The sequence below is a fragment of the Pleurodeles waltl genome, chromosome 6 (genome assembly GCF_031143425.1).
Source record: "Pleurodeles waltl isolate 20211129_DDA chromosome 6, aPleWal1.hap1.20221129, whole genome shotgun sequence".
Taxonomy (NCBI): Eukaryota; Metazoa; Chordata; class Amphibia; order Caudata; family Salamandridae; genus Pleurodeles; species Pleurodeles waltl.
Window position 1 is genome coordinate 696,407,295 of NC_090445.1, and position 23,625 is coordinate 696,430,919.

General features: G+C 46.5%; 1 protein-coding gene across 1 annotated transcript in view; it reads right to left on the reverse strand.

Annotated features, from left to right (window-relative positions):
* LOC138301684 (deleted in malignant brain tumors 1 protein-like) overlaps positions 1 to 23,625 on the reverse strand; it is a 630,543-nt gene that overhangs the window by 23,262 nt on the left and 583,656 nt on the right. Inside the window, exons 12-13 of the mRNA XM_069242199.1 lie at positions 22,219 to 22,272; positions 46 to 375 (exon numbers count right to left, since the gene is read on the reverse strand). Coding sequence (XP_069098300.1) covers positions 46 to 375; positions 22,219 to 22,272 — 384 coding nt within the window. The remainder of the gene's footprint in view (positions 1 to 45; positions 376 to 22,218; positions 22,273 to 23,625) is intronic.

A 23,625-nucleotide genomic window follows, 5' to 3' on the forward strand; every position in this document is an offset into this window, starting at 1 on the left:
GGCGTGACTGAGAATGTTACCAATAAAAAGGAAATCAGAAAATACCTGTGCAGATAACCCCCGCATCATTGCTATGTAGACAGTTATGTCTGTTCCATCCTTTGTTGGGACAGTCCCAAAGGTGAGCTTCCTGTCCTCTGCAGAATACATCGTCTAGAAGAATGCTTCCAGTTCCCTGACCAAAAAAGGCCCCTCCAGGAGAAGCCAGGACAGTTCCACAGCCCAGCTGTCTGCAAACAACTTGTGAATTTGCTGTACTCCAGAAATCATCACACACGGTCCCCCAGATTCCTCCATAGTAAACTTCTATGCGGCCAGCACACCTCTGTCCTCCATTAACCAGGCGTAAGTCCACACTTGCAGTATCTCTGGGACCTAGAGAGACAGAAAAATATATTGTGCATTACTACAAGGTTAAAGAAGGTCATTCAAAACTGCAAAACATAATTTTATCTTGTTAATAATTACTGTCTGGTATCAAAAGCAAAGTTAAAAGGAATAGATGGTTTATAATGAGAAAATGTAGTACATTTTGTAGTAGTGAATCTGCAGAATAATTGACTTTACTTGGCTATCAACATATGCTACAATCATTTAGTAAAGTTTGATCAGAGTGCAAGGAAGCACCAATAGTTCATCTCATGGTACATAAAATTAATGTTTTTGTCAGAATTTCATAAACACTAGGAGCATTATCAATAGAAATTCCAGAATAGTTTTGGAAGAAGCTTGTTATCCTACTAAAATCATCTCATTGTCTGTGTGAAGGACTTTTTTTTGTTTCATAATGCAAAATATACTTCGATTTAGGTATTCAGCTATAAAGGTGTATTATAGATGTAATGTGGTATTCCAGAAAAGTAAAGAAGAGAAAATACCTTGATAGACAGAATATCCATGTGGTAACGTGAAATGAACATATGCAGAGTTATTACTATGTTCTAAGTTAAGACTATGTACAAAATTCTAAAGGTGATTGTACAAACAAAATAATTTTGTAAATCAGCAAGTGTCACTTCAAAATATACAACAATATATTTAAGAGAATGCTCCTGTGCCATGTGGTTAAAAAGACACACTGTACAATACCATTATGGAGCCCATGCAAAAAAGACACACTCCCAGATCAGTTTTGGCAGGTCAAGCCTTACAAAATTTAACAGGGCCAAAAGAAGAACACACAATAGGACATAGAGACTTTGAAGAGGTAAGAAATGGTAGTTCCCATATCTTGGGCAAAATTCTGACTAGGGGCCAGATGTAGCAAAGTATTTGCACGTCGCAAACGGTGCAAATGCCTCTTTGCTATGCAGAAATGCATATTGCGAGTCGGTACCGACTCGCAATATGCATTTCCGACTCGCAAATAGGAAGGGGTGTTCCCTTCCTATTTGCGAGTCTGAGTGGTATGCAATACCATTTGCGACTGCGTACGCCGTCGCAAATGGCATCGCAGTTACCATCCACTTCAAGTGGATGGTAACACACTCGCAAATTGGAAGGGGTCCCCATGGGACCCCTTCCAGTTTGTGACTGGACCCACAAATATTTCTCCCTGCCCTGAAAAAATACCGAAACTAAAGTTTTTTTTTTTTTTTTAAGTGCAGCTCGTTTTCCTGTAAGGAAAACGGGCTACACTTAAAAAAAAAAAAACTGCTTTATTTAAAAAGCAGTCACGAACATGGAGGTCTGCTGACGACAGCAGGCCTCCATGTTTGCGAGTGCCTATACTCGCTATGGGGACGCAATTTGCGACCCACTTCATGAATATTCATGAGGTGGGTCATTGCGACCCCATAGCGAGTTGCAGTCGGTGTCTGAGACACCGTACTGCATACCAATTTGCGAGGTGCAAAGTGCGAGTCGCATGGACTCGCACTTTGCACCTCACAAATTTTAAATTTGCTACATCTGGCCCCAGGTCTTTATATTGTACCTGAGGAATAACAATTCTAGCTCTGTTATATCTGGTGGGGAGCAACAAATATAGAGAAAGTTTTTTGGGATTTACTGCTCACTACAATTTTTGTAAATATGTGTTGGATTTGTGATAGGTTAAAGTGGACCCAGAAGCATGTTTTTGTTTGTCTTCCGGCAAAGAAATGAATGAAAATCATTTATGGCAACTGAACATTGGCATGTTTAACTATATTAGCATGCATGAGTAAGGACGGGAAGTTACCTGTGGAAACATTTACCTTATTGGTTAGGGAGGAGACAGTAGTCAACCCCACACGCTAGCTGTTGTCACACATAAATGTGGCATCCCCAGGACACTCCTTAAAACACTACTGGGTATGAAGTAAATTAAAAGGACACTAAGGCGGTCATTACAACCCTGGCGGACGGTGATAAAGCGGCGGTAAGACCGCCAACAGGCCGGCGGATTTTTTTTTGCTATTACGACCGTGGCGGAAACCGCCTACAAAGACAGCCACTTTAACACTCCGACCGCCACGGCGGTACAAACAAACAGCTTGGCAGTCACCGCCAACAGACAGGCGGAGGACAATGTACCGCCCACAGTATCACAACAGGCCAATCCGCCACCTTTTCTGGGGCGGATTCACCGCGGATAAAAACACGGCGGAAACAGGAATACCGATGGAAAAACGCTCACCTCTACACACCCCACGAGGAACGAGGACGCCATGGATCCGGAACTCCAAATTCTACCTGCAATAGTCTTCCTGCTCCTCTATGAGGAGCACGAACGCTGGCGGCGAAGACCACGGTGAGTACTGCACCTACGACACAGGGGAGGGGGAGGGAAAAAACAGGGACATACACAGGCAACACCCCACCCTCACCCACTACAACACACACACTAATGCATATCAATACATCACAGTTACACCCCCCATGCCCCCCGGAAGAATGCAAAGACAATAGAAAATTAGTGTAACCATTGTAATATATTAAAAGCAAGTAGGCAGAAATGTATATATACACCATGTACAAAATATATACCAAGCATAGTAGTCCAGGTAGTGCTCTAATAAAGTCAGTGGAACACTGAGACCACACGGTATGGGCGAGGCCCACACAAGATCCCCGACCATGACGGAGAGAGCACTGCAGGGGCATCAGAGAACAACTAAACAGGCACCTCAGGGGGAGGGAAAGGGGGGGCACCTCAGCCGGTTGAGTGCACAACACCAAATCCACGAGGGGGCCACATGCCCACTGTTCCATTCCTGGGGAGTGCAAAGCCACAGTCTCTCAAGTCTCTTCAGTGGGTGGTTTGCCCACTGTTTAATCCTGGTGAGTGCAAATCCACAGTCTCTCAAGTCTCTACAGTGGGTGGTTTGCCCACTGTTCAATCCTGGGGAGTGCAAAGCCACAGTCTCTCAAGTGGATGACAGTCTCCACTGGTTCTGGAGGGGGCATGGTGCCCAGAGTGCTTCCTCCTGCTAAGTACAGAGGTAGTGGATGGCAATATCCACTGGTTCTGGAGGGGGCTTTGGGCCCAGAGTGCTTCATCCTGCTAAGGACAGAGGTAGTGGATGGCAATTTTCCACTGGTTCTGGAGGGGGCTTTGTGCCCAGAGTGCTTCATCCTACTAAGGACAGAGGTAGTGGATGGCAATATACACTGATTCTGGAGGGGGCTCTGTGCCCAGAGTGCTTCATCCTGCCAAGGACAGAGGTAGTGGATGTGATACTCCACTGGTTCTGGAGGGGGCTTTGTGCCCAGAGTGCTTCATCCTGCTAAGGACAGAGGTAGTGGATGACAGTCTCCACTGGTTCTAGAGGGGGCTGTGCCCTGTGCAGCAGTGCTTGAGACGGCGGTGCCCTGTTCAGCGGTGCTTGAGACGGCGGAGCCCTGTGCAGCGGTGCTTGAGGCGGCGGTCTCCATTGCAGGGACTCAGCTGCTGGCTGTCCTTCATGGCCCAGCGGGGCTTTTGCTGGCGGTCCTTCATGGCCCAGCGGGGCTTTTGCTGGCAGTTCTTCATGGCGCAGCAGGGCTTGTGCTGGCGGTGGCCTTCTGGGCAGCTGGGCCTGTGATGGCGGTGGCCTCCTGGGCAGCTGGGCCTGTGCTGGTGGTGGTCTCCTGGGCAGCTGGGCCTGTGCTGGCGGTCCTGTCCTGGGCAGGTGGGCTTGTGCTGGCGGTGGCCTCCTGGGCAGGTGGGCTGGTGCTGGCGGTCCTGTCCTGGGGAGCTGGGCTGGTGCTGGCGGTCCTGTCCTGGGCAGCTGGGCTGGTGCTGGCGGGCCTGTCCTGGGCAGCTGGGCTGGTGCTGGAGGTCCTGTCCTGGGCAGCTGGGCTGGTGCTGGCGGGCCTGTCTTGGGCAGGTGGGCTGGTGCTGGCGGTCCTGTCCTGGGCAGCTGGGCTAGTGCTGGCGGGCCTGTCCTGGGCAGGTGGGCTGGTGCTGGCGGTCCTGTCCTGGGCAGCTGGGCTGGTGCTGGCGGGCCTGTCCTGGGCAGGTGGGCTGGTGCTGGCGGTCCTGTCCTGGGCAGCTGGGCTTGTGCTGGCGTTCCTGTCCTAGGCAGCTGGGCTGGTGCTGGAGGTGGCCTCCTGGGCAGCAGGGATGATGGCGGTCTTCTCCGCCGTGCTGCTCTTCCCAGACTTGCCGGGTTTCTTGTGGCCCTTCCCCACCTTGGAAGGTGTCACAGCTGACTCCACACTCCCACCGGGACCCCTGGGAGCGGCTTTGGTGGCTGGAGTCTTCCCCCTCTCCCACCGGGCACTGGCCAACTTCTGATGCTTCACAGGTGGGGGTCTGTCTGTGCTGTGGCTCCGTGCCACACTGGCTCCCCTGGTGGCCGGTGCACTCCAGATTCCGGTGGCTACAGGCACCACTGGTCCCGGAAATGTTGTGGCTGAGGTGCTAGTTCGAGACCTATGAGACGGACGGGGTGGGGGAGGTGTGGGAAAGAGGTCAAGGTTGGACAGGAAAAGTTTTTTTGACACACTGGGACGGGTAGCTGGAGGCGGTTTGGGAGTGGAGGAAGAGGTGGTGGTTGTAGGAGGTGTTCGTTTGCTGACTTTGGGTGAAGGTGCATGCGCTGGAGGCTGTCATGAGGTGGATGGCTGTTGGGTGGGTGTGTGCCTGCGTTTGTGTATCTTGGGAGGTGGCATCACAGACACACTGGGAGAGGACACAGGGGACGTGTGAATGGTAGTGGGGGTGGTGACTGCACGTGAGCGGGGTGTGGTGGTGGGTGTGCTGGAGAGGGACGTAGTGGCCGTAAAGATAGTGCATGCAGGTGTGAGTGTAGACGAGACAGGGAGGGAGGAGGGAGACGAGGAGGAGGGGGACACAGTGGAGGGAGTGGATGTTGGTGTGTCTGCATGTGTGTGATGCTTGCGTGAGTGCCTGTGGGATGTGTGGTGCTTATGTTTGCCTGAGATTCCCTTGTGTGTTGACGTGTGTGCATGCTGGTCTGTAGGTGTGCTTGGTATAGGCTGAGGTACAGGGGATTGGGTCGGGGTGGAGGAAGTTGGAGGGGGGAGGCTAGACACAGGGACAATGGCTGCCATCAGTGCTGAGGCCAGAGTCTGAAAAGCTCGCTGAAGGGCCGCCTGACCAGAATGTATGCCCTCCAGGAATGCATTTGTTTGTTGCAATTGCCTTTCTACACCCTGGATGGCATTCAAAATGGTAGACTGCCCAACAGTGAGGGACCTGAGGAGGTCAATGGCCTCCTCACTGAGGGCAGCAGGGGTGACTGGGGCAGGGCCTGAGGTGCCTGGGTCGAAGGTGATGCCCACCCTCTCGGGTGAGCGGGCACGGGGCGAAGGCTGAGGGGCTGCTGGGAGGGCTGTGCTGGAAGGGGTGGTGGCGGCTGTACCTGTAGATGGGGGTGGCACAGATGTTGCCGCCACCACAAAGGAGCTCCCATCAGAGGACGAGTCCGTGCCACTGGTCTCAGCTCCTGTCCCCGCCGTGGAGCTCCCCTCGCAGTCCGTCCCAACGGTGAAGTCCGAGTCTGTAGTGTGGCCGTCCATGGCCATGTGGGATGCAGCCCCCTGGTGCTCCGGTGCCACTGCTCCTCCGCCTGATGATGCTTATGCACACAAGAACAGGGAGTCCACAAAAAGGGGGGGGGGCGACAGAAGAAAGACATGTTGAGTGCATGCATTACCGCTACCGTTGGCGGACACGACAGACACAGAAGCCCCCTGCACTACGCCGCGCTCTTGGGCTCCACTGTTCAATTCCTGGGAAATGGCCTACAAGGCTATGGACGACATCTGCACACATAGATGACACAGGGGCATGACTAGGTGTACTTGGCACTCTACAGAGGTGGGGTGGGGTGCCACATGGCCTGCCTTACGGAGGGACCTTGAATACGGAACTCGCCCTGGCCTAGGGAAACCCACAGCCCAAATCCCCCACCCAGACCCCTCCACTGCGCGCAAAGTCAGCAGAATGAGAGTGTACTCACCCCCTTGTGGCTGCTGTGATGCCCTCAAGCGCCCATCCAACTCCAGGTAGGCCACCGGCAGGATCCTGAACATCGGGGGGTCATGGTGTGACGGGCACCCCTCCCACGTTGGGAGGCCATCCCCAGCTGACCCTCCGCCGTCTTCTTGCTCCAGCGGCGAATGTCCTCCCATCTTTTCCAGCAGTGGGTGCTCCGTCTCCGCCCAGGGTCCGGACGTCCTTGGCGATGGCACGCCAAATATCTTTTTTCTGGTGGGCGCTGACCTACATGAAATGTACAGGGGGAAGAGTAAGTTATTACCAACTGCACTGTCAAAGTGATTGGCCCCCATCCCTACCCTTGCCATGTGGCACATGCATTCACCATCGTTTCATGCACGCCGCACTCTCCCCCCTTCCTTCTTACATCCAGCCTTCTGCACACAGGCATAGCCCATACATCATGCTCCCTGTGTACTTACCTGTTTGTCTGGAGGACCGTAGAGCAGCGTGTACTGGGGGAGGACCTCATCCACGAGTTTCTCCAACTCCTCCGATGTGAAGGCATGGGCCCTTTCCCCAGACACTCGAGCCATTGTCTCTTCCAGACCGAGGTCACAGCAGCACTTGCAGTGTAGGTCCTCTCCTGTCGAAGATCAGGTATCGAGTGATTCAACAGATAGAAAATGGTGGTCACGTCTGCGGCGGTGCATACCGTCACTGCTGGCGTACATCGTCATTGGCTCCTGGGACCCATAGGGTCCAATGTTAACCTATGCAGAATTGCGCCACGGTCTTCGACCGCCTACCGCGACGGTGTACAACGCCAGCGCAGTTACCTCACATCCCATTGTCCCACTTTACAGGTCAGGCAGCTGCCATTTCAAGGGCCCACATGGCTTCATTTTCAACTGTGTCACACATACCTAGGCCTAGACTCAACACACATACAGGCCACTTTTTGTGTATGAATGGTGTTCTGTGTAAACTGTGGGTACGTACCTCTGAGTTGTTTGACTCTGTGCTCTCTGTTGTCCTTCATAGGCACCGTCCGCTGGGACATGTGAGGAGATGGCGGCATCCTCCGGTGTACCGACCGTTGGTGGACCTGTCGACAATGGAGGAAAGACATGTGAATATCACATACAGGCTTGACCGTGCCACAATCCAGGAATTGTGTACCCAGTTGGAGCCAGACCTGAAGTCAGCAATCCACCATCCCACAGGAATCCCCCCTCAAGTGCAGGTGCTGTCAGTGCTCCATTTCCTTGCAAGTGGGTCATTTCAAACAACAGTGGCCATAGCATCATGGATGTGCAAGCCTATGTTTTCCAACGTGTTGTCTGCCCTTCTGAAACACATGCGGAGCTACATAGTTTTCCCTCAGGTGGAGGATTTGCCTACAGTGAAAGGTGATTTCTATGCCCTGGCACATATCCCCAACATCAAAGGTACCATTGATGGGACCCATGTGGCTTTGGTACCCCCCCACAGGAGTGAACAGGTGTACAGAAACCGGAAGAGTTATCATTCAATGAATGTACAGATGGTATATTTGGCAGACCAGTACATCTCCCATGTGAATGCCATGTTCCCTGGCTCAGTGCATGATGCCTACATCCTGCGGTATAGCAGCATCCCTTATGTGATGGGTCAACTCAAGAGGCACTGTGTGTGGCTATTAGGTGAGCACCTGGAAGCAAGACAGTGGGAATGGTTGTCCCCACAGGTTAGTGCGTGTCTAACAGTTGTCCCTCGCCATTTGCAGGTGACTCTGGTTACCCCAGTGAGGAATCCCAGGACAAGGGCAGAGGAACGCTACAATGAGGCCCATGGGTGAACTAGGAGGGTGATCGAGCGGACCTTCGGCCTCCTGAAGGCCAGGTTCCGGTGCCTCCATATGACAGGTGGATTCCTATTCTACTCACCAAAGAAGGTGTGCCAGATCATCGTGGCCTGCTGTATGCTTCACAACTTGGCTTTGCGACGACAGGTGCCTTTTCTGCAGGAGGATGGTCCAGATGCCGGTGTCGTGGCAGCTGTGGAGCCTGTGGACCTTGAAGAGGAGGAAGCAGAGGAAGAAGACATGAACAACTGGGACTCAGTGATCCAGCAATATTTCCAGTGAGACCCGGGTAAGAGTACAGACCTGCCTACTACATGTACTTATACACTACTGCCTCTCTACTGTCTTTTGTTTTCACCCAGTGTATGGTCACTGAGTTGTCACTTTCCCTTACGATTTCACAGATGTGGCTCCCAATGTGTGACATCTGCTTAGATTCCTCATGGACTAGAGCTGTGTGACATAGGTATGTTGACATTACAATTGAAAGAGCATTTTGTCACTGTAATTGCTAATCCACTATTTCGAAATCACAGACAGACTCCAGATTGTTTTGTGCTTTAAGTGTGTTTATTTAAGTGCTCAATATTGGAGGGGGTAGTCAAATGGTGAGGGGTGATGGCGGAGGAATGTCCATGGCAGAGTCCAGTCTTTTAGTCTCACAGGTGCATTGCCCATGTGGGCATAGGAAGTGGAGCTGGGGCAGTTTAAGTATGGACAGGGTGACAAAGTGGGACAGTAGGATGACAATCAGGGTGGTCTCATTTCTTGGTGGGGGTCTTGGCATCGTGCTCTGTCTTGTTCCTGGATCTCAGGGACCGTTTGCAGGGTGGTTCTCCCTCTGCAGGGGGTGGGGTGCTGGTGTGGTGGTCCTGTGGCGGGGCGTCCTGTCCACTAGCGCCGGCGGAGGTGGTGGGCAGTTCATCGTCCATGCTAGTGTCAGATGCCCCTTGTAGTGCCACAGTGTCCCTCCTGGTGTTGAGTACTTCCTTCAGCACCCCTACGATGGTGCCCAGGGTGGAATTGATGGTTCTGAGTTCCTCCCTGAAGCCCATATACTGTTCCTCCTGCAGGCGCAGGGTCTCCTGAAACTTGGCCAGTACCGTTGCCATCGTCTCCTGGGAGTGGTGGTAGGCTCCTATGATGGAGGAGAGGGCCTCGTGGAGAGTGGGTTCCCTTGCCCTGTCCGCCCCCTGTCGCACAGCAGCCCTCCCAGTTCCCCTGTGTTCCTGGGCCCCCGTCCCCTGGACCGTGTGCCTACTGCCACTGCCCCCAGGTCCCTGTTGTTGTTGGGGTGGTGGGTTAGCCTGGGTTCCCTGTAGTGGTGGACACACTGCTGATTGACGTGTCCTGGAGATGGAGGTATGGGCCCGCTTGGTGGGTGCTGTGCTGGTGTTTCCAGAGGGGGGAAGCTCTGTAGTGGCCTGTGACTGTGTGATGGGAACCGACTGTCCGATGTCCCTGATGGGCCGGGCTGGTCATCTAGATCCAGTTGGACAGAGCTGCTGTCATCACTGTGGGCCATTTCTGTTGGTGGTGTGGACATGTGTGGACCCTCCTGTCCGGTGACGTTGGGTAGGGGTCCTGCAGGGGTATAAAAGGATGTTTATTACATTTGTGTGTGGCACGGTGTGCAATGGGTGGGTGACCGTGTACCCCAGTGCTAGCATTCCTGTGTGGGACCTTATGTGATGATGGTTTAGGGGGGTGTATGGGTATGTGTAGTGGGCATGCTTTAGTGATGGGTGTCCATGCTTTGTTGTTGCATGCAGGGCTTGGTGTTGGGATTGGTGGTTTGTGATGTTGGGACATATGTGAGGAGTTGGAGTGCTGGGGGTGAGGGTGAGGGTGGGGGTATGTGCTGGCATGCAGGTAGGGTGGGGGATGTAATAGTTAAGATTTGTCTTACCAGAGCCCATTCCTCCACCTACTCCTGCGAGGCCCTCAGGATGCAGAATCGCCAAGACCTGCTCCTCCCATGTTGTTAGTTGTGGGGGAGGAGGTGGGGGTCCGCCGCCAGTCCACTGAACCGCCAGGTGGTGTCTTGAGACCACGGAACGCACCTTCCCCCGTAGGTCATTCCACCTCTTCCTGATGTCATTCCGATTTCTTGGGTGCTGTCCCACTGCGTTGACCCTGTCCACTATTCTTCGCCATAGCTCCATCTTCCTTGCAATTGAGGTGTGCTGCACCTGTCATCCGAATAGCTGTGGCTCTACCCGGACGATTTCCTCCACCATGACCCTGAGCTCCTCCTCCAAGAACCTGGGGTGTCTTTGCCGTGTCATGGGGGTGGTGTAGGTGATGTGTGGGGTGGAGTGTGGGGTGATAAGTGTGCTGAAATGTAGTGGGGTGTTGTGTGAGGTGCGTGGAAGTTCTGTGGGCGATGGTGTTGTGTGCCTGTGGATGCTGTTGTTCTTGCTGGTGCTGTCTCTCTCTGGCTTTCGTTCGTGATTTGTTGTAGTAAGGGTTTGTGGGTGATGTGGGTGTGTGTTTTATATTGTATTGGGTGTGTGGAGTGGTGTGTGTATGTGTATCAGGTGTGTGTATTTCGATTTGTCCAATGTGGCTGTGTTTTGTTAATATGTGTGTATTTTGAGCGCAGCGGTGTGTAGCGCCAATGGAATACCACGGTTGAAAGACCGCTGAGTGGATTCGTGTGTCATGATAGTGTGGGCATATTTCTGTTGGCGTGACGGTGGAGGTTTTGTTTTCACCAGTTTATCACTGACCTTTGGTGTGGCGGACTTGTGTGGGTGTCTAGATTTTGGCGTATTCAGAACTGTGGGTCATAATAGCTGTGGCGGAATTCCGCGGCGGTGTGTTGGCGGTCTTCTGCACGGCGGTAAGCGGCTTTTACCGCCAATGTTGTAATGAGGGCCTAAATCTGCTGTCTGTAACCTGAGATGACCCCTTAAAGACTGGACCTGCATTCTCTTCTATCCAGGCCAAATAAGTAACAGCAAGCTACAAGAGGCCTTTCTCGGAACTGTCCAGCTGACCAGTTCAAACTGAGTCTGCCCTGGACCCTGCTGTTGGCTTCTACTGGAGTGAGTTCTGACCTCCAAGTTCTTTTCCTGAGGTTCTGGAGTCCTGGCCTGGGCATGGCTCAAGTCCTTCTAACACCAATGAAAACCCGGGACTTGAAAACTTTCTGGCTCCATAAACCTCCTGGAGGTCAGAGACAAACCTGCCAGCTGGATTCAACCAAGGTTTTCCCCAGTCTGAGCTTTTGGACTATGGACAATTCTCTTCAGCTGGACCTCGTAGAGAAGGCACCTGGCCTTGTGGATCCCTCACAGGCTTTAGCCTGCTGCCTTGTCTTGCTGAAGAAATCCAAGCTTCAAAAAGAGACTAAGGGCCTGATTTAGATCTTGGCGGGAGTCCTGTCATCCAGCGTGATGGAGGTTCCAAGTACTCGATCAAGTTGATGGAGTTCCGACTGCCGTATTTAGATGTATTGCGGTCGAGCATTTGAATGCCGGTGTGGCGAATTCCTATGCTAGCTAACATTACTCCATCACCGTTAGGAAGGCAGGTTACTTCTGACCATATTTAGGTTTCATAGTTGTACTGGTGTTGTTCTGGAGGTGGTGTCCTGATGGAGGGTGCCCCTTGCAAGAGGTGGCCCATACCTGTGGCTATGGAATGGATGCTAGTAGCACATTCCTGAGGTACTGTGGCCACATGGGTCCACCTGCATACCACACTACACAACACACTACACAAAACACTCCAATCACACCATTTACATTTGCCATTCCAACACAACACAACAATTACCATCAAGAAAACACAATGTAATACATTGCAAAACACAGTATACACACACTATTGAAAGCACACTCACATACATCACAACCATACCAACAAATACAATGATACAATCATCTAAATAGAAACACACTTACACCCACACAAAAGCACACCTACACACATGACAACACAAGCCAAACAACCACACTCAGCTGAATATTACACACCAGCAAAACATCACACAACCAGACATCAGACCACATGCAACTGCCAAACTCACAGATACAACCACGTCACCCACTCCAGCCCCCCCTACCTAAAGCTGTCAATTCACTTACCACCCTCCTACCCTTATTCCACCTACCCAATTTTTTAGCTACCTTGCTTAGACCACTATCATGCATACTCCCACTCCTCTGAAATAAAGGCCTTCAGGTGCCTGAGATGTGCCCAATAGATGCCCCTTACTGAGGAGGAGGTTAGCCCTGGACAATAGGCAGAAGAAAAGTTAAGGGCAACCAAGCCTAGGCAAAGTACATCTACACACCATTCTCCAGACAGAGGAAATGGGGTGTTTCTAATAGGTAATGGCGCTCACAGATATGCACAATGTTTTCAACACGTAAGTGTGTGAATGCGGTGCACCTGGAAAGGGGAGAACCATCCGACTCCCCCAAAATTGCAACCCAAAGATTGACAAATATATAGACTCAAGTTCAAGTCACAAGCCTAAAATAATATACAGTCCTTGAAACGTTTTAAGAGATTCTATGCTCTTTAATTTATTCTTGGGAAGTTCTTTCTCCTCTGATGTTTCACAGTTCCAGCCAATTCTCAGCCAACACATGTTTCGTCATTTGGGAGTATCTCCATAACTTCATAAGGGCTGAAAATAGCATAAACAACTGCCATTGTAATAATATATAAATAGGTATTTTGTTATACCTTCACCTCATCAACCAGAGATTGTGCTATGTTGTGCACTTTTCTTCTTGTTAGTAGAAACCCATACACAATTGCAACCACAAAGATAATCTTGTGACAATGGGAAATCAACATAATGCTAGAGCTACAAAGTTTGCTAAACCTTATTCTGCATGATAGAGAATATACTACTGATAAATGAGAAAAGTTAATTGTGTAAAAATTACTTGTTGGATCAAAAATAGAACCAATCCAACAGAAATGAATGAGCCCGAGTGATTTCAGTTCCACAGATAGAAAATAGCATGCAGCATGTATAAACATTAATTTCATGTGCAAGTGAGACCCAAAACAGACAAGGACTGATTTAAGAGGACCTAGCGCCACCTTAGCGCTGCCACAGTGTAATTGTTTTAATGCTAAGGTGGCGCTAAAGTGGCTTTTTACATGTGCCATATTTACAAAGTGGCACAATGCACCTGGCTTAATGTATGCGAGGGGGATACTCCCTCATTAGGAGGGCCGAAAAAATGGCGCAAGGGAATCTCTCATTTTTTTCTGCGCTTTTAACGCCTGCTCAGAGCAGGTGTTAAAAGGGGGCATGCCATTGAATACAAAGGGCCCCTATGTACTTTGCAGGAGTACTGCCAACATTTTAGTGTTGCTCCTGCAGAGAACATCAATAGTGTCAGGAATTCTGACGCTATTGCCCCAAACCCTATGCCATGGTGCGCCATATTGGGTGCAGCGCCACTTTTCTTAAATCAGCCCCTCAGTTCTCAGTAGCATACTTGCCTATCACATGCGTAAGTCCTAAAATACTGATGTCTCTGTCGGTCTGCAATAATCAAAGTGTAATTCAAAATACACCATATTCTTGATGAGTACATGAGTGATCATACTGAATAAAGATAGTGCTCATGACTAAAACACGTATGTGACACTCACCGGTAATGTCTCAGTAATCAAAGTCTTCTAAAAATGTTATGTCCAGAATTATAAGCAACACCAATGCTTCAAGTCGGTGCAACATTCATAACTGTAACCTCAAAGGAAGAAATGTTGTAAAATGTGAGAAGTTAATCTTATTAAAATTATTTGCTACCCCAATGTGGTCCTAGACAAATTCCCTACCACGGACTCCAGTAGTTAATTTACTGTATGTGTCTCCAACCCGACTACATTGCAGAACTTGAGAGAGCGAGTACACTCTGTCGGTGTTCTACATGGGCACCATGTTTAGAGCGTAAATAACTAAATGCTGATAGAGACTAAACTCTTACATTGGGCTTCAGCTAGCTGCAGTATTTGAATGTGCATGAGATTCTAACAGACTAAAGTTGTTTCTAAAAATTATGTGATTGTCTGTTCAAAATTCTTCCCTCTACTGCTGAATTAAAGAAGATCCCGATCTGCATCAGAATGAGATCAATCTATTAAGTGCTCCAAAACAATAACTGTTTCATATTTTTTGGTAGTAGGAAAGATGTACCATACTATCCCTAAACAACAGACCACCAGAAGATTGGCTAATCAAAGGTTAAAATGTTTTTTTTTCAAATGGAATATTAACAATTAGTGAACACTACAGGGTTGTGAGACAGGAAGATGAGAGATATCCGATAGTGACACATATCAAAGAGTGCCCTGCATAGGGGTTGAACAAGAACTTGAGATTTTCTGCCATTCAACATGTGAAAAAAAGACCCCTGTGGGGGTAACAGAGAGTTGTATCTGTGGAGGAGAGAGTCTATCTGGATTATACAGCTAGGTAGGAGAGGGTCTTAACACTGATCAAGAATTAGAATACTTTTTAGGGAACTAGATGCATTATATATGTCTATGATTTACCTATTCTTGAACAACTTCAATAATCTCTGATTTCAGATCCATTTTATGGTATTGTATACTGTGTATTTTTCCTGTTTCCATTGTGTGAATCCAATTTTCTACTAACCGAGTACTGATAATCCTTTGTCAAACATCACTTTTTCCTGTTTTATTTTGGTCCCACACAAATGAGAGAACAGCATGTATATGACGTTGTTATATATCTGTAATTATAGCAAGTACCTATCTACATTTTCACATAAGTATAACTTGGTGCATCTATCTGTTTTAGATATTGATTATTGACAATATTATTCCTCGGACTGCTAAGTAAAACTCAATCTATGTACTTTTTAAATCACACAAATGGAGGTTCCATACGGACATCCATGAATATTTTATGGGATATTATTATTAATATAATTTTGACCAGTTCAATCTGACAATTTATGACTCGATACATGGACACATTGGTGGGCAAATAATAAAAATATTTTCATACGCTATATACTTGCAGTTCAACAGGGATAGCATGGTACATCTTTCCTACTACCACGTGAATATGAAACAGTTGTTGTTTTGGAGCACTTCGTAGTGTGATCTCTTTCTGATGCAGATCCACATCTTATTCTTTAATACAGAAGTAGAGGGTAGAATTTTGAACCAGCAAACACCTAATTCTTTGAAACAAGGGTAGTCTGTTAGATTCTGATGCTTCTCCAAATATGGCAGCTACCTGAAGCCCAATGTAAGAGTTTAGTCCGTTGTCTCTATCAGCATTTAGCTATATTCACGCTAACTATGGCGCTGGTGTAGAACGCTGACAGTGTACTCGCTCTGACATTATGCGATGTAGTCGGGTTGGAGATGAATGCAGTAAGTTCACTATTGGAGTCTGTGGTCGGAGTTTTTTCTAGGATTGCATTGGGGTAACACATCATTTTTTTTGCATTAACTTCTCATATTTTACAGTATTTCTTCCTTTGGGGGTTACATTTATGACTTTTGCGCCGACTTTGAAACATTACTGTTGCTCATAATTCTGGACATGAAACATTTTGAAGACTTTGATTACCGAGACATTATCACTGAGTGTCATATACATTTTTTACTCATGAGCACTATCTGTTGTGATTCCCTCATCCGGGTCTAGTTCTTGTGTTGTGTGGAGCCAGCTACCCCAGGGGTGCTGGCTCAATCATGTTAGGTTAAATAATGAATGTAGTCAACTGCATAGAATTGCCATTGCTAAGTTTAATCAAGGCTTGTTACTTTTTGCTGTTAATGTGCACACTTGCCAAAGCCAAGGATTGTTTATTCTGCTTTATTCTGCTCCCACGAGGCCAGTTTGTAAACACCTGAGCCTCTGCACGTTTCTCGACAGCTGCTGTTCTAGTTGCTAGGCAACTCCCTCATGCTCTTCTGTGAGCCATGTGCTGCACTTTGCTTCTTCCAGGAGAGACTATAAATAGCCTCACACAAGTCAGGCAGTGCTTGGCTTTGTTTCCTGTTTCTGCGAGTTGAGGTCAAGAGGGTCAGCCAACTCCTCAAAGCTTCTTCACGATTGCCCGGTAATCAGGGAAAGGACTAAGCTGAGGTCAAGAGCCAGCCCAGCTGGGAATTCTCCAAGGCTTTCTCGCTATTGCCAGCAACCAGGATCCAGGTCTTCTTCCAGTCAAGCTAAGTGACAAAATAAAAGGCACTCACAGGAATTTGAATGCTTTTCAAAAGCTTTTGAACTAATCCTTTGTGAATTTTAAAAAAAAGACTTTGGTGACTTTCATTTCAGAAAGAGAGATATTTAAGGTGGTTAGCAAGAATGCCTAAAAGATGTTTTGCCTTGATTATTTTTATTTTTAATCCTATTCAACCGCTTGTTGTCTTTTCATTGTGAACTGTGAAAGAAAGCGACACACCTATAACCTGCTGTAAGAATATAACCTTCATTAATGTTTGTGTGTGTGCCTCTTCTCACTAACAAAATCCCAAATTCCTACAAATCATTTTCAGCATTGATCCATACTCAACGTCAGTGATTGTCACCAAAAAGAACATGGGGCAATCATGTTTTGAAAGTCTTCTGAGCTTTATTGTTCAACCAGTGCTTATGCATATTTGCTTCTGGGAAGAAAATATTCCTGTTTTATGTGTTTTAGTTAATTTGCATGTTTAGTGAGTTCAAGAGTGATTACTTAACACAATATAAGACAGAGAGAAGTCCCAGGCAATAGTGGCACATTCCTGCCAGCCCTATGGAGTGGAGAAAAAGTACAAGGAAGTGAGATGAGTGACAGGGGATTATCTGGGGGCTTGAGTGAGTGCGTGAGCATTAGTTGCTTAGTGGGCAGCACGTCACTCATACCTGTCCCTTTCCCATATAGAACCTGACTCCTCAAAAATGCAGTGACACCGATCAGCTGCACCCTCAAGTGTAGGAGCCAGGCTGGACCAGGCAGCAGTGGTAGTATCTCTCTCACTCTCTGTCATCCATAACCCCCTCCCTTTGGGGACACCTGCTGGGATTCCCATGTTAAGATCGACAGTGCCAAGAGGTGTCCTGGGAGGTCAGGGGAACAGTCATTGCCCCTGCAGACAACCTGTTTTTCAGGTGAGTGGTTGAGCTTAAACACTATCTTTACTGAGTACTGATCAAGAATATGGTGTAATTTGAAACAGAAATTTGACTTTATAGAGATTTGATTATTGCGGACTGACATAGACATTGGTATTTGAGGAGCTACACATGTCACAGGCAAATAGACGCCTGAGAACTGTGTGTTTTGGGTCGCACTTGCACATTAAATTAATGTTTATACTTGGTGCATACTATTTTCCTTGTGTGAGACTTAAATCACCCGGGCTCATGTACTCATCAAGAATATGGTGCATTTTGAAAACAGGAATTTGATTTTACGAAGCTTTCATTATTGAGGACTGACAGTGGCATCGGTTTTTCCAGGAATAAATCAAAGAGCAAAGAATCTCTCAAAACGTTTCAAAGATTGTGTATTATTTTAGGTGTGTGCCTTGGACTTGAGTCTATATAATTGCCAAAGTATTGTACATTGAGAGAAGTAGTACATGAATGGATACTTGGGTTCAACCTTCACAAAGTATGTTTCACTTTGCACATTAGTGTTCAAGTCATTGTGTCAATGGATTGTAAGTAATGTAATAGTGAGATACATATTCTGACTGACATCCTTTACTAGAAAGAAAACATTGAAGGTTGAGACATTAACATTGCTGACAATTGTGAGGTAAATTGGGATTTGGTGCAAGTACTCATGTAGGTAAAGAATACTTACACTAACAAGAAAATATAAAAATATTGAATATCAACAAGTGTTTGCACAGGTGTGTGACATAACTTACTGACACATTTAGTGCAAACACATATGCATTACACAGGTATTCCAATGCACACGTCCCGAACTACTGTTTAGTGACAAGTCAATGTTAATGGGTAATATGGACTGCTCAGGTGTAGGGGTTTCCCCCAACATTTGCCTTGGCAGGAAGGCACTTCGTGACTGGCTTGACAGAAACACTGGCTGGAGTCCCACCGCCAGTTGCTATTTCCAATGGGACCATCAACATGGGTATAGATTTCTGGAGCAGTCGGTGGGACTCAGGCGGTCTTTCTTCCATGGTCCCACTGACGTCTAAATAAAGTCAGATGTGAAATAATGTGGCGGGTAGATTATCTGACAGAAAACCCATCTAAATCAGGCCTTAAGTGTGAATGAAGAAATCTTGAATAGGTGAAGTCACTAAAAGTATCTGACTGGTGAGGAACCACATTCAAAATTCTCTTGCTTACAGCTTTACCATCAAGAAACCAATGGCTTTACCAGACCTCATTCCATGGCATGACAGTCAACTAGCCCAAAAGGACCTTTCTACTGGACTTGACCCATGAAATCCCCTTGCTGCACACATAAGCAAAGTGAAGACATGGGCAAAGTTAGGTAACCACTTATTATGGCTTCAGATGTCTGAGAAAATTAAGGTTTGTCCTGCACAACCTGTCAAGCCACTGGCAAGACAGGAGGTCAGCCTAGGGCTCCCTTAATCCACTGCCAGAGGTGGGACATCTTTTGAAAGTCTGAAGCAGTGCCTTAAAAAATGATGACTATACCTTTGCCGCTGGGGGCCCTGCTCAGCATTATCATCAGAGTAGGGTTTCCCAAGGAGGTCCTTTCAGAGAGAGAAACTTTGTTTGCCTTCCCAGCTTCAGGTTTGCCTACCCTGCAGCAGAAAAAGGAATATCACCAGTTGTTTTACAAGTTAGTTGGACTTTTTCCCTGGCACTTAAACAGACTCAGTGGTGTGCCCATGACATTGACAGTCATGGCAGTTCGGCTGTCTCAATCAAAACCTACAGACTACCAGATAAAAAATGAGGGCCAACATTAATGAGGAAGTAGCCATGATCTTGTCCCTGGAGGTCCTTGAGCCTTCAAGTAGCCCTTGGTCCAGTTCCACGATACAGATACCGAAGGTCAACCCTCAAGAATGGACCCCAGAGCTCAGGTTCTGTGTGGATTACAGGGGCTTTAATGCAGTCAGTAAAAGTGACAATCGCCCTAACCCAGTCTAACACTAGATTGAGCTATATTCTGGAACCACACAGTTTCTTTTTTCATTGGGGATTAATAGCTTGGATTAAAAGTTTGTATCTTGTAGGGGCATAGCATAAATTGACCTCTGCCCAAAATGTTAATATTAGGCTATTACAATTATCTCCTCTTTGGCACACTGATTGATGTAAAGGGGTTTAATATGTGGCAAGATGACACCAGAACTATTCATAGTGGTGCTCAGGGCTTTTATTCAAAGGGTTGCAGTGCTAAACAGGTGACAGACATTAAACCATGTTTTTTGTGGGCAAATAAAGTTTTGGTCAGCACATGAGGTTGTCATTGTTACAGGCTTCAAGAGATTGTTCTGACATCTTTCTTAATCACACACTTTGGTTTTACATTTTCTACCTTCTATCTTTTTTAGCCCTCTTTCAGTCTTTGAAAATTCAGGTTTTCCCCACTCTGAGCATTTTTGCAATTGCAAATCCTCTTTAGCTGGACCTTGAGGAGAAGGGACCGGGCTTTCTGGAGTCCTTGCCAGCAACAGCCTGCAGCCTTGACCTGCGGAGTAATCTGTGCTAACTAAGGAAGATATCTTGACCAGGCAAATGAGCTAAAATTATGTGGCTAGCAAGGGACCCTCCTTGGGTGGGAAATTAAAATTTCTCCTATTCCATGCTTTCCCACTAAAAAAACAATGGTTTCACCAGGCCCTCATCCAATGGCATGACAGTCAACCAGCTCTATAGGACCTTTATATTGTTGTACTTGGCTTCTGAGATCCCCTTGGCTGCCTACCTAGTGCAGGTAATAACATAAACAAAGTTAGTTAACCACTTCTACTGGCCACAGATATCTGAGAAAGTGAGGGAGTTCCTTTGCTTGCTACTGTACAATCAGTCAAGCCACTGGCAAGACAAGAGGTCAGCCAAAGGGCCCCAGAGGGGAAGATACATTTTGAAAGCGTGCATGGTAGAAATAGATCATACCTAAAGTAGTTCCTCTGAGAACGATAACTTTACCTGTGCTTCCCGGGCCCTGCTTAGCATTTTCACCAGACCAGGGTCCCTTCAGATAGGAACAGAAACTTAAACTTTGCCTACTTGAAGGCCATGTGGGATGACTGTGGGGTAACATACAAGTTCTCCACACTACACTACCCCCCCAAACAAATAGACTTGTTGGGATGTTCAATGAGACCTTTAAAAAGATGATTTTAGACCTGTCAGAGCACAAGAAATCTAAGCTAGACATCCTATTACCATGCCTGCTATTTGCCTACAGGGAGTTGCAACAGAAGGAAGTGGGTTTCAGCCCCTTTGCAGTTCTTCATGGACACCCTGTGAGATGACCCTTGAGTCTTGTGAGAGAAAGGATGAGTAAATATCTCAAGAAACCTAGGCAGGACATAGTGGACAATGTACTTGACCTGTGACCATTCGGTGGTCAAGTATATGAAGAGAGCTGGAAGCCAGTCAAGAGCTGATCAAACAATGGTATGATTAGTATGTGACATTGATGAAGTACCAACCTGGCCAAAAGGTGTGGGTGGTTGCCATTAGCTCCCAGGGCCCTCCGAGACAAAAGGACTGCGCCCTATACTGTACTGAAGAAAGTAGGCATGGTTACCCATCTAGTTGACTTTGGCACCCCCATTGAAAGATACAAACCTACCACCTAAATCCTCACTTTGACAAGGCTGACATGATCATGTTGATGGTGACAGATGAGGAGAGGGAGAAAGAAAGTGAGTCCTTTCCTGACCTCCTGTCCCATAATGTGAAAGATGACGCAGTAGAGTTTTACTGTCTCCTACGCTAACCCAACAGCAGGAAATGGAATATCACCAGTTTTGAAATTTTGCTTTGATTTTTTTCCTGGCATGTAGACACTCCCAGTGATGTGTCCATGACATTGACATTCATGGCAGCTTGCCTGTCGAAATCAAAATTTACAGGCTACCCGATAAAGTGAGGGATAGTATCAATGAGGAAGTAGTCATGATGTTGTCCCGAGGGATCAATGACCATTCCAGTAGCCTTTTGTCCAGTTCCATGGTATAAGTGCCTAATTCAGTCCTCAAGAAGGGACCTCAGAACTCAGATTCTGTGTGGATTACTGGGGTCTTAATGCAGTTGTTAAAACTGACGCTCACTCAACCCAACCCAAAACTATATCAAGCCATATGTTGGAACTGCAAAGTTTTCTCTTCCCTGTGGGATAAATAGTTAAATAGTTCGATTAAAGTGTTTGTGTCATGTGGAGTGCGGCATGAATTGACTTTGGCTATTACAATTATATTCTCTCTTGCATGCTGAATGATGTAAAGGGGTTTAATGTGGGGCAAACTAACACCAGAACCCTTCATAGTGAATGTAGAGGCTTTTTATTCAAAGGGCTGCAGTGCTAAACAGGTGACACACATCAATTCATGTTTTATGTGGGCATATAAAGATTTGGTCAGCTGCTAGAGATTGTTCTGGAATCCTTCTTAAGCACACATGTTGGTTCTTTATTTTCTATCATCTTACTTTTGTAGCCCTTTTTTAGTCTGTCTGAGTGTTCATATTAAATATTTATTTATTAATGTATGTCATGTTTATTAAATGGGGTGAGTCTGAGCTTAATACTAGCATTCAATTGAAAAACTGACAAAGTCGTTCATTGTTATAAACGGTTCCAAACATAATGCTAAAACAATAATTGTTTATTCTAACAACAAAAATTAAATGCTTTGAAGTGTGGTAAGCTAGTTTATGAAGGAAAAAAGTATCTATTGTTATAATCAAAGTCAGAGAAATGCATCATCAATAGTGTCAGGAGAGGCATTTTGTATTGAAAAGATGGATATATTAAATACATATAAAATTTAGCTGGTATTACCACAAGAGTGTGGCTTCCTTTACCTGGCTGTGTGGTTGTTAATACTGGTTCTGGTATGGTAGTTGATGTAATTAACCCTAGAAGAGAAACACAATATTTTTTATATTGTCAATAGTACAGATGCTTGTCAAACTAAAGAATATCAAAATGTCAAAACAATTTGAGCATTATAGGGCTTGCATTTTACAGTGGGGACATGTGCAGTCATCTCATCATCCAAGGTACAGCATTCATTAGGGTGCTTCTGAAGGGATGTGTTTGCCACATTATAACAAATTTCCTTTTGTGGGGGGTTAATGAGTTAACTATGCATCCACACAAGGTTTCCCTAAGTGTGTTATACACTTTTAGCAGCAGAATGTAGAGACTATAGTGAATTTGATCAAAATGCAGTACTTCAATCTGTATGCAGTCTACCAAAGTAATCTGATTAAAGCATACACTTGAGGCTAGCCATCAGTTTCTAAAGTGACTCCTGTCTATTAATTTTTAGGTCACCTGCTTTGTGTTATTGATGTTTATTGATTCATTGTTTATGGCATACACTCTTAGATCTCTCAGGCCACAAGAGAAACTATTCTTACTGTTGGAAATGGTCCTTTCTGCAAGGTCATCCCCAAAGTTTTGCCTTCTCCTAATCTTCAGATCCTGTTATTGTTGGTTTTAAGACTCTGGGCACTTTATCACTGCTAAATAATCCTAAAGTGCATGTGTGTGCTTGGTCCTCTAAACATGGGATAATTGTGTGTCCCATGTTTACCTTATTTTATTTACTTATAAGAACCTAGTAAAGTGCACTATATGTGCACAGGACCTGTAAGTTAAACACTACTAGTGGACCTGCAGCACTGATTGTGACACCCACAACAGTAGCCCTTCAAACATGTCTAAGGCCTGCCACTGCAGGGCCTGTGTATGCAGTTTTAAACTGCCATTTCGACCTGCCAAGTGTACCCACTATTCAGGCCCAAACCTTCCTTTTTATTACATGTCAGTCATCCCTGAGGTATGCCCTAGTTAGTCCCAAGGGCAGGGTGGAGTTTATTTAAAAATACATGCACTTTTAAGTTTAACATGTACAGAGAGTGAATCATTCTTTAATTCATTTTTTCAGTATTGCAAGGGCAGTCTCCCATAGGGTAGGATTTAGTAGACTACCTTGAAACATCTTTGAAGTGTAATTTCTAATTCGGAAGAGAAAAGTATATGGAGTTTGGTGTCCCTGGACTCACAATTTAAAATCACAATTTATGATAAATTCTAAAGTATAAAAGTGCCAATTTTAGAAAAATTGCATTTTCTTATGCTAACCATTCTTTGCCTCTACCTTTCCCTCAATACATGTCTGGGGTAGAAAACAGCTGGGCTTTGTGCATTCCCTATAGGCAGGCACACTCAAAGGGAATTAAGTGTGACTTGATGAGCCTTAA